The 11,442-nt window shown below is 44.7% G+C and overlaps 1 protein-coding gene across 3 annotated transcripts in view; it reads left to right on the top strand.

Annotated features, from left to right (window-relative positions):
- Window positions 1-840: 840 nt before the first annotated feature.
- Window positions 841-11,442, top strand: part of RSBN1L (round spermatid basic protein 1 like) — an 84,458-nt gene continuing 73,856 nt past the window's right edge. For all 3 annotated transcript variants that reach the window (XM_026648671.2, XM_026648672.2, XM_026648670.2), the window contains exon 1: window positions 841-1,416. In XM_026648671.2, the coding sequence (XP_026504456.1) occupies window positions 858-1,416 (559 nt within the window). In that variant the 5' untranslated portion in view covers window positions 841-857. The remainder of the gene's footprint in view (window positions 1,417-11,442) is intronic.

Here is an 11,442-nt window from a genome sequence, read left to right as displayed (position 1 = left end):
TATGCTTCCACTGCCCCCTTATTTTTATTCAACGCCCCCCAATTGCACCCGAGGCTACTACTGCCCCCCGGATCGTTCCAGCGCCCCCCAGGGGGCGGTATCGCCCACTTTGGGAACCTCTGGTGTAAAAGAAACCCACAGCTTTAGTTAAACTGGTGCAAGTTATATGTGTGGACACAAGGACTAGAACTGTGATCACAGGACAGAGTTTCCTTCTTTGGCCCTCAAGCCAGCTCTTAGAGGTAGTACTGGACTCTGCAAAGATATCAGGAAACCAGGTATATTGTTAGTTTATTTTAAAATTCAGAGTTACACAAAATCTTAGTTTCTCTATACTTTAGTGATCCAGTCAGTGTAGGTCTGGGACACTGCTGCCGCGGCCGGCCTCCCACCGTTTGCCCGTGCACCCAAGGCCGGCGTCTGTGGTGCTCTAGGGGCCCCAGCCCTGCCCCAGGGAGGAGGCGCGGTGCTCCAGCTCCCAGCGTCCCCGCGTGGTAAAATGACAGGCACGGCCCAGCCACCTCCCGCGCCCTGCCTGCCCCTCAGGCTGGCGCGCGCTCCCCTCAGCCTCCCCTTCCTGCCTACTCCCGCTTCAAGTGTCTCCGCCCCCTGAGCAGCTGAGCTGCCCATGACAGCAGCCCTGCCACCCCTCACCCACCAACTGCGCACTCAGCCGAGCCCGCCTTCCCTATCCCCCTCAGAGCTCGCCCCTCTCCCCTGCGATTGGCTGGGCGCGTTGTCTCTCCGGCGCCTCCCCCTCCCATTGGGCGAGACCATGGCGCCGCGGCCCTGCTCCCCGCCCCTCCCGGTGCTATCGGTTGATCCGAGCGGAGAGTAAATAGAAGCAGGAGCCCAAAATGGCGGAGTCTCCCAGTCCCGTTCGCGGCGCGGCGCCGCCGGAGCAGGAGGCGTTCGGCGCCAGGCCGCCTCCGGCCGCCAAGGCTTCCCGGGGGCCCCAGCCGGCCGCCAAGAGGCTGAAGGGAGCTGACGAGAAGGGCCTGAAGGGCCCCAAGCGCGTCAACGGCGAAGGGGGCGGTGGTGGCGGGAGTAATAGGCAGCCGCCGCCACCACCAGCGTCGGGCTACGGCGGCCCCACCGCCTGGGGCTTCGCGGCGCTCCCTGCCGGCCCACCCGGGGGCGGCGGAGGCTTCGCTTTCCCCTCGCAACTGCACGGCAAGCTGTTGCCGCCCGCCGTGTTGCTGCCGGCCCCCTCCCACCAGCAGCACCAGCACCGCCACCACAGGCATCGCCTGGACCCGGCCGCCGGCGCGGGTGGCGGTGGCAGCAGCAAACCCAAGAGGCCCAAGGAGAAGCGGGACAAGGAGAAGAGGAAGCACGGGGCCCTGGCGGCGGGAGGCGGCCTGAGTGCGGCCGGCCGGGAGGAGAACGGCGAGGTGAAGCTGCTGTTGCAGAAAGGTGGGTGCCCGGGGCTGCGCTCCGTGGCGCCGGGTGACTGAACCCTCAATCCCCCCCCCCCGCCCCGGGCTGGGACACCTGAGAAGCCGCCGGTTTCAATGGAGGCCTTGGAGGGAGGGAGGGTGACTGAGGAGGAGGTGGTGATGGGAGGGGCTGGGGGAGCAATCAAAGGGGGGATGTGGCAGGGCCTGGAGGAGACAGGAAGGGGGCAGCACCGCGGGGGGGAGGGCGTGGCTGGCAGGTGGGGGTTTCCCGGGTACGGGGCTTTGGGTCTCCCTGAAGCTGCTGGGCTGGGAGCAGGAAATGGTTGTAATGTTGAGTTACTCTTTGATCGGAATGGCTGCCTCTCTTCCTCCCCTCCCCCCCTCAGTAAATACGTTGGCTTGTTAAGGGTGTTTCTAAGGGAGTATGCCCGCGTCCACCCCCGACAACGGAAGGGGCCGGGGATCCCTAGGCTTGGAGTGCACGCTGGGAGAGACAGTTGCTGTTGTGTAGGTTTCGTAGAGAAGGTGGCAGCAACAGCTCGGTCTGGCGGATCCTGTCAAAAAAGGGGGTGTGGAATTAGCGATGGCGTCAGCTGGAAGCTGCCAGAGGCCTTAGGTTTTCATACCTATTAGGGAAATAAGGATGGCTAGTGGTCTGATTCAGTTCATCAAATGAAACTCTTCTTGCCGTTGCTGCGGAAATAATTAATATTCCGAGAAGGTGTAAGCTGCAAACGCTTTCCTGTAACAGATATGAGACCCTGGTGTTTTTTTTTTTCCAGGCTATTAATTTTTTATGGGTTGTGCCATGCAGTGGCAGAGAACAACATGCTTCTAGACTCTAGAGAGGTGGCCACTGAACGCCCCATCTGAGTGCCTTTTCAGAATCCTTTCCAGAGGATCATCAGGGTAAAACTTCTGAGAAGTACTTAGGAGGGCTCAGAAGAAACTGAAGGTGTTTTGGGCTGACTTAAGTGGGTGAACATTAACTACAGAGAGCTTGTACTTTCCTCCGGAGGAGTGGTAGATAATGTGTTGGCTTTTTTATGTCTGACCAAAATCATCACACAACTTTAGGGTCTACAAGCCCGTCTTCCCATGTACGATGAGAAGAACTTAGAACAATTCCTGATGCTTAGGACTATCTTAGGCTAGTGGCCATTTTAGTTAAAACTTAGCTTGTTTTAATAATTAGGCTCTTTCTATTCATATTTTTAGTCATTAATGTTAAACCTTGATCCTGTAAAGACTTTAAGGACATGCTTAGTGTTGTGAATAGTTCTGTATATTATTCACAACCTTAAAGTTAAACAAGTGCATATGTCTTTGTGGGATTGGGGTCTTAAACACTAGACATTTCTGGTATTTAAATTGACAAGCCAGAGACACAATAGTTGAACAAGTAAAATACTTAAGACTAATTATGAAAATATTTTCTTTCACAAGTCTCACCAAAAATACTTATCTTTTTTAAAGCTATTTCTCCATATATCTGTCTAATAGGGATGAAGTCTTCCTGCCTGCTAGGAAAATGGGTACTAAGAGCTACCCAGCAGTATGTTTGCTACAAAGTTTTGGAAAAAATCTTTATGTTCATTGAGTGTTGTTATATTGTCTCAATGTGTCACAAACATATAAATGCATCTGTGGAAACAATGTTACAATAGCTAGATAAAATGTCTCAATCTTTAAAAGATACTGTGTGATAAAAATGATTGTCACATGAAGCTGGGCCCTCTTGAAAATAGTGGTTGGCCCTTTATTAGAGGTGCTACAACAACAGGCTTTTCTCTGGGAAATGACAAACAGAGATAGTATATGGACAGGCAAAAGTACTTGAGATTTTAGCTGTAAAGCCTTGTGAACATTTTGTCCTGAACTTTCAATTACTGCTTGAAAAATCAATGCACCCTAATGGGTAAAACTTTTCAAAACAAATGAGGGCCAACATAAATTTTCCATAGCATTCTGTGGTGGTTTTTAATCTTGCTCTTTTGGCTGTAATTATAACTTTCTAAATGTGAACTTAATATAAGCTGAAGCAGTATCATCGTCCTGAGTCTGCAGCCAGACAGTCCCCCTGCTTTTACTACTGGGAAAATGATGAGCAGCATCATGAAATTTACAAGGTCGGTCACTTTTTCATAGTTGGTATTCAGAACACGGGCAGTATTGAAACAATAAATTTCACATTTGCTTGAGGAAAGCTATGAGAATTAGCAGAGGTATGTCCTGGAATTATTCAAGGGAGAGGAGATCCTAGAAGAGACTGAGGGGGAATGATATAGTGGTAGAGATATATTCTTCATGCCCTGGTTGTTTTAGGGATGGGGATAAACTCCTCCTGGTGGGATGTCTACCATGCTTTCCAAGTCTTGAGTTTTCTGGGTATCGTAGCAAATTCCTAGTATAACTAGGAATCATGAAACTAAATTTAAAAAGGGGAAACTGTTACCTGTATACCAGTAGTTCCCAACATTTCCAGACTACTGTATCCTTTCAGGAATCTGATTTGTCTTGTGTACCCCAGATTTCATCTCACTTAACTACTTATTTTGTATTTGTCTGATTTTATAAGCATCACAGCACTCTATTACTAAAAATTGGTTACATTCTCATTTTTATCATATAATTATAAAATCAATTGGAATATAAATATTGTACTTGCATTTCAGTGTATAGTGTATATAGAGCAGTATAAACAAGCCATTGTATGAAATTTTAGTTCATACTGACTTGGTTAATGCTTTTTATGTAGCCTGTTATAAAACTAGGCAAATATCTAGATGAGTTGATGTACCCCCTGGAAGACCTCTGTGTACCCTCAAGGGTACGCGTACCCCTGGTTGAGAACCATTGCTGTATATAGTTAAGTCCTGACATGCATAGTAGGCTGTGGAAACAGTCTTCTGAGACACATTGTGATGGTCCTGTTTTTAGATGCTTAAAATTAGGTTGGAAAAGGCACCTTAGGGAATGTACTTTAGGGAATAATCCTGAACTGGCAGGGAAATAGAAGATACCTTAGTCTGTTCCCATTTCCAGCACTTTTTAAACAGGTCTGTGTATCAGCTAGTCTTTTTGTTAATGGTACTGAACTCTGCTTTCAGCTGTTGTGTTGCTGAAATGAGAAATAGCAGTTGGCTGAGAAATAGACAAATAGTCCCTGGGCTTTGTTTTTATAAAAATATTATTAATGTAATTTAGTGCAATACTAACAATCTAAATGTCTCACATACATTTCAGAAGCAAGTCTTCCAATCTTTATAATTGGCATGAGTTTAGGAGCCTGAGAAGAAACTTCACCTTGTCGCAATTGTCAAGAAAAGTTGTCTTTGCCAACAGACAGGGAGAATGATTTGCAGTGGCATCTCCATAGTCCTAATTTGTTGTTCGATGGCTAGAGAATAATGTTTTGGAGGGGAGAAAGGAAGTGGGGTTTTCTCCTTCTGTTTCAAATGATTGTACTTAAATCTTTAATCAGTCAGGGCGGTTGATTTTTGTTCACTTACTGGGTAACCTCCTTTGGTAGTTGAGCTCATTACTGAGGAATCTTCTCTTCCTGAGTAATGCAAAGAAATTAAATCTTGTAGACCAAGGATGTGAAGCTCATTTGGATGAGAGGGACAGATCCTATGTTTAATTATGGTCTGAGTGCCCAGGTATAAATTCAAAATGGCATACTTCCCTCCTTCCACAATGACACTAATGATAGTAGGCAATTCCCACAGACATCAAGGGGACTATAGAGTATTTATGTAGTATGTACACTCTTATTTCTGTATTTTCTTTTCTGCAGCAGCTCCCAGTTCCTGCTCCTTGATGGCTTTTCTCCCTCCTAACCTATTCCGTCCGCCAGAATGATTGGTTAATGTTGACTTGGCAGTGCCATCACCATGATGGTCTCTAATGTTGACACTTGAACATCATAACTTCGATTTAAACTCTGTTCATTTTTTGGGAGGTTCTCTGCAGCCATGAGAGTGAGAAACTTTTTTTTTTTTTTTTAAGAGCTTAGATTCCACGCAATCGGAGTACATACTCCTGGGGGAAATCTGTGCCACTGCACAATGCAGAACTTGTGCAGAACTCATGTTGTGTACAGAACTTCCTTTTCCCCCCCCACAGAATTGGTGCTGCAGAGCTGCTGGCTGCCACTAGGGGCTACTGGACCTGGCAGAGTCCGGCTTCCTAGCTCGCAAATAGAAGATGCAGCCTGGGGGAGGGGCAGGAAGAGGTGAAGGTTCTGAGGAGCTGCAGTTCCCAGCAGACTCTGAAGGAAGGAGGTGGCTTGCAGGAAACTCTGTACAAGCCTGAGACCCAGGCTGTCTTTCCCTCTGGATTCCTGGGCTCTGGAAGGTGCCTCCCCAGCTGGGCTCTGGGGGGGATGGGTTGCAGGTTTCTGGGTGGGGGGGGCTGGTATGGATGTCTGGGCTGAGGGGGGCCAGCAGCTGGGCTCATGGGGGGAGCAGAGGGGGTAGAGGAACAGAAACTGGGTTGTCATAGGGTTTTATTTAATTAACTCTTTACTCTAGGGGAATTTTTGTTGTTTGTTTTGTTATAGACATAGTTGCTGACAGATATTTTGAAATAAACTACCAAAATAATTGAAACTGGTATGATTATATAGTGTTATTTTGATAAATAAAATATGCATAATTTTGCAGAACTCAAAAATACTGTGCAGTTTTTTTGTGCAGAATTCCCCCAGGATTAGAATTATGTCATGCACCCTGTGGTAAGTAATGTGTTGCTGCGTAAAAGCATAGAATGACCATCCTCAGTTTCTTCTGAACAAAACTGAAAACTTATCAACCTAAAGCAATATAACACAGGTATAGAGATACAATTTAGATGACTAAATTCCATGACCAAGCATGACAGGATTCTCATTCAGAAAATCTTGTAGTAGCTAAAGAGCACAGGATTCTGCAGCAGAATGCCATGCTATCAAACATAAACAAGATGTCAAAATGATGCAACTGTCTTTCATTTAAAAAAAAAATTGAGACCTGTAGCAGAAAAGGTTACCTTCAGAAGACATGTGCATTTTTCTGTAGCTTTATTCAGATTTACAGTAGACTTCCTTCTACAATTAAGAAAAGCAGCCTACCTTTTCTTCTGAATGTTGTCTTCTCTAATACACCACTTTCTATTGCTTTGTTTCCCTGTGACCCTGGTTGCTATCAGTCCATTTTTGTTTTTGTTTTTTTGTAACGTATTATATGAAATGTTTGCTTACTGTGCAAGTGACATACATTAGTTCTCAATTCAATTTCCCTTCACACTCCCTCCATTTCATCCTTAGAAGGTAGGAAGAACAGATTACAAGGTTACAGTAAGTGGTGTAATATGGTTTTACAATTTGGATATTTCTTTCTTATATTCTTATGTTCTTTGTTTTTTAAGGCAGCTGGGGCCTGTAGCATACCCCTACTGATTATAGCTGTTAAACATTTTTAAATGTTTTACATATTTAAGATCTATATAATGCAGGGCCAGTATATAAAGTTGAGTGTGTGTCACTCTATAAGCATATCAATTTCCAAACACAGAGGTCGTCATTAACAAGTCTTGGGTCAGTAAGAACAAGACTGACAATGTGAATATGCAGCAAAAGACTGTATTTTAAGGAGATGGATTGTGATGTGTCTAAATCACAGGTCTGGGATTTAGGAGATTGAGATTCTGTATCCAGATATACAAGAGACTCTGTGTTATCTTGGGCAAATCTTTTAATCTCTGTCAGTTTTCTCATTCTTGAAATGGGGATATTTCCTCAGCACCTTGATATATGAGGCTTAATTGATTTTTTTTTTTTTTTTTTTTGAGATCCTCCTGTTGAATGAACTGTTAAATTGTGTCTTAGTTTGTTCAAGACTGTTGCATAAAATTGGGGAGATTAGAGGCAGCAAAGTAAGGGACTATAAAATGAAAATGTAAAATAAGTCCTGGTCTTCTGTTCTACTAGCACTGACCATATTATGTTGCACTAAGCTATTTGATGGGTTATTAATGGGGTGAATAAAAGTGGGAGTACATTTGTCTTGGTTTTTTTTTTTTTTTTTTAAGTTCTTTTAACCTTAGAGTAGAAAATGGTATCTGAACTCTTCAAAAATAGCAGGTGACATGCATAAAACACTTTTCCTTCCTATACCTGATTGCTTTGTTTTTGCAGGGCAATGACAGAAAACTTTTGTTGTGTGCGTATACTAGTGTCCTGTTAGTATGCTGGCAAATGCACCAGGTAAATCAAACTGATGACCCTAACTACCTTTGCAAATTACCTGACAATGATTAACACCATAGCTTAAAGACCTAGCATTTCCGGCTTAAGCTGATGTAATACAAATACTAACTTTGAAAATTTGAAATGCACAGTTTGTTTTTTGGGCAAGTTAACATTAGAGGCCCTCTGGTACCTTCTCTCAAATGTGAGAGAGTTTATGAATGGTGGTTTTAAATTATTGAAAGCTAATTTTGACCCACCATAAGTAAGGAAGCATCTGAAAGGCACTTTAATACACAGATTGGTTTACATCTTCTCGTGTTTCCATAAAACACTGGTCAGCAGATAAAAGGGTCATGGGAGGGGGGGGTAGGGAGTGGCACAGAGGGCATGTCTAAACTGCAAAGAAAAGCCCGCACCTGGCTCATATCAGCTGACTTGGGCTGCAGGGCTGTTTCATTGCATTGTAGACTCATAGACTTTAAGGTCAGAAGGGACCATTATGATCATCTAGTATGACCTCCTGCACAACACAGGCCACAGAATCTCACCCACCCACTCCTGTAATAAACCCCTAACCTATGTCTGAGCTATTGAAGTCCTCAAATCATGGTTTAAAGACTTCAGGGTGCAGAGAATCCTCCAGCAAGTGACCCGTGCCCCATGCTGCAGAGGAAGGCAAAAAAAACCCAGGGCCTCTGCCTATCTGCCCTGGAGGAAAATTCCTTCTCGACCCCAAATATGGCGATCAGCTAAACCCTGAGCATGTGGGCAAGACTCACCAGCTAGACACCCAGGAAAGAATTCTCTGTATTAACTCAGATCCCACCCCATTTAACATCCCATCACAGGCCATTGGGCATATTTACTGCTAATAGTCAAAGATCAGCCTAATTTTGGCAATTAATTATCCCATCATACTATCTCCTCCATAAACTTATAAAGCTTAGTCTTGAAGCCAGATATGTCTTTTGCCCCCACTACTCCCCTTGGAAGGCTGTTCCAGAACTTCACTCTTCTGGTGGTTAGAAACCTTCGTCTAATTTCAAGTCTAAACTTCCTGATGGCCAGTTTATATCCATTAGTTCTTGTGTCCACATTTGTATTGAGCTTAAATAATTCCTCCCCCTCCCTCATATTTATCCCTCTGATATATTTATAGAGAGCAATCATCCTTCTTAAACCTGGGAGACCAGAACTGCACACAGTATTCCAGATGAGGTCTCACCAGTGCCTTGTATAACGGTACTAACACCTCCTTATCTCTACTGGAAATAATCGCCTGATGCATCCCAAGGCCGCATTAGCTTTTTTAGCGGCCATATCACATTGACGGCTCATAGTCATCCTGTCATCAACCAATACTCCTAGGTCCTTCTCTTTCTTCCAACTCATGAGTCCCCAGCTTATAACAAAAATTCTTGTTATTAATCCCTAAATGCATGACCTTGCACTTTTCACTATTAAATTTCATCTTATTACTATTACTTCAGTTTACAAGGTCATCCAGATCTTCCTGTGTGATATCCCGGTCCTTCTCTGTATTGGCAATACCTCCCAGCTTTGTGTCATTCACAAAACTTCTGGGCTCAGGCTGCAGCCTGAGCTCTAGGACCCTCCCACATTGCAGGGTCCTAGAGCCTGGACTCTAGCCTGAGCCCAGAAGTCTACACTGCAATGGAACAGTCCCGCAGCCCGAGTCAGCTGATATGGGCCAGCTGCAGGTTTTTCATTGCAGTGTAGACATACCTTGAGGGAACAGCTTCTGGCTGGGTGTGTGTGTGTTAGCTGCTGAACCTAGTGTTTGTGGGGTGGTTCTTAAATCCACAGAAAAGAAAATGATTTCTTCACCCTCCAATAGGCCTCCTTCTCTCCCTTCCCTTCTACAGATCTCCTAATGTCATAGGAAGGGGATCTCTGCTTCTATAGCCCTTGAGGGGGAGACAAAGTGAGAACAAGGAAGTGGAGGAAGGAGGTAGTTGGGCACTGTTCCCTTCTTTGAGATTTGTGCACGCAAGGAAGTTGCACTTTCCTTTTTCCAGCACAATCTGCCTTGTATTCACACACAGATGAGCTTCTGTCTGCTTATCTTGCTAACTAAACTATTAAGCCACTTCAGAATTGACTTAACTCAGTTTTGTTGGAATTCAGTTGGTGTAAGCTCCATGTGGATGCATTGCCATTCCGATATAAGTAGTTCAATTCAATTATTTTTTTCAATGGCTATCCCATGCTGCAATTGGTCACTGCTGAAATGACTTGTCTGGTTAATTATGCACACCCCACAGCTCCAGAGTCAGGGTCCCCTAGATAAGATATCCTGTGTCTTTGCCTCCTACCCGCACTCTCAAATCTGTTGTTCTGGCATATGCCCATGTTGTCTCTTTGTGATTCAGACTCATTGCAAGGTGTGAGGCAGTTGTAGTCCCCCCTGCTTCCACATGGTCCTGTAAAGAGGTCCTTGGACTGAGTTTTGCCATGCAGAGAGAGGGCACATCCAGTCTCATCTCTCCAACGGTCACTGGAATGCTAAGGTTTACTAAATGAAGGAAGTGGGTTACTCCTAGGACAGATCTCCGTGCCAGAGCAAAGCCAAGGAGCAGCAGCAGAAGTATAAAATACATGGGATGACAAGGCCTCTGGCAGTATGCGCACTACATGTGTGTGCTATGAGGGGTTGGATTTTTGTTTAAAGATTTCTTTAAGCCCACAGGATGGGAGAACCTCCAACAAGTTTTAGGTGGCCTCTTGGTTCTCAAGATGAGCCTTATGAAGTTCTGAAGTCTCTTTATGGAGAAAAAATTCCAGTAGTGCACCTCTTAGTGACTGGGTTACATTCTGATCAGTCTCTGAGGAAAAGGGCTAGGAAATAATGTTTTAAATTTAAAGTTTAGGGTTCTAGCAGCCCTCTGTTGGTTTAAGTAAGCATGACAGGGCTGACATTACCTCACATAATTCTAAAAAGAGACATTTAATAACTTTTGATAGGCAAGGTTACTGTTCAGAATTATAGTAAAGGTACTAAATCACTGTTACAGGAGTCCAGTGAAGTAATTTTTCTTTTTTGCTACAAATTGGCAAAACATTATAAAGAAACTAATTAGGATCCATTAGAAGACAGCAGGTAAATAAAGAACCAACTCTGTTTTTGTTTTTGTAGTGGAAAGAGACTGTCTGCTTCTGCTGTCCCTGGCAGGGTAGGTGGAGTCCTTCCACAGCACTCCCTTGGTCATGTGGCAGTAGTTCATTCCTTACTTCTGCTGTTCCAGCTCTCTCAGGCTTGGTCTACACTTACCCCCCAATTCGAACTAAGGTACGCAACTTCAGCTACGTGAATAACGTAGCTGAAGTCGACGTACCTTAGTTCGAACTTACCTCGGTCCACACGCGGCAGGCAGGCCGCGGTACTCCTCTAATCGACGCCGCGGTACTCCTCTCGTCTAGCTGGAGTACCGCAGTCGACGGCGATCGCTTCCTGGTTCGACTTATCGCGTCCAGACAAGACGCGATAAGTTGAATCCAGAACTTCGATTCCCAGCCGCCGAACTAGCGGCTGGGTGTAGACATACCCTCAGAATTTTTGGTAGGCTTAACTTTTTTAGTGGGCTTCGCTAAACAGAAATAGAAAAATGGAAATTGTTGGAGTTGCATTACTTCACTTTACATCTCCTGGGGATCCTGCTTGATATTCAGACTTCCCCACTGACTTTGGGAAAATATATTTTTATCTTTTTCACACTTAGTGGAATTGGGAGCATGCCTCTCCTACTTTTTTTTTTTTTTTTTTTTTTTTTTTTTTTTTTTTTTTTTTTT

This window comes from Terrapene carolina, unplaced genomic scaffold (genome assembly GCF_002925995.2).
Source record: "Terrapene carolina triunguis isolate 2854851 unplaced genomic scaffold, T_m_triunguis-2.0 Scaffold68, whole genome shotgun sequence".
Classification (NCBI taxonomy): domain Eukaryota; kingdom Metazoa; phylum Chordata; order Testudines; family Emydidae; genus Terrapene; species Terrapene triunguis.
This window is presented reverse-complemented; position numbering and strand designations above follow the sequence as displayed.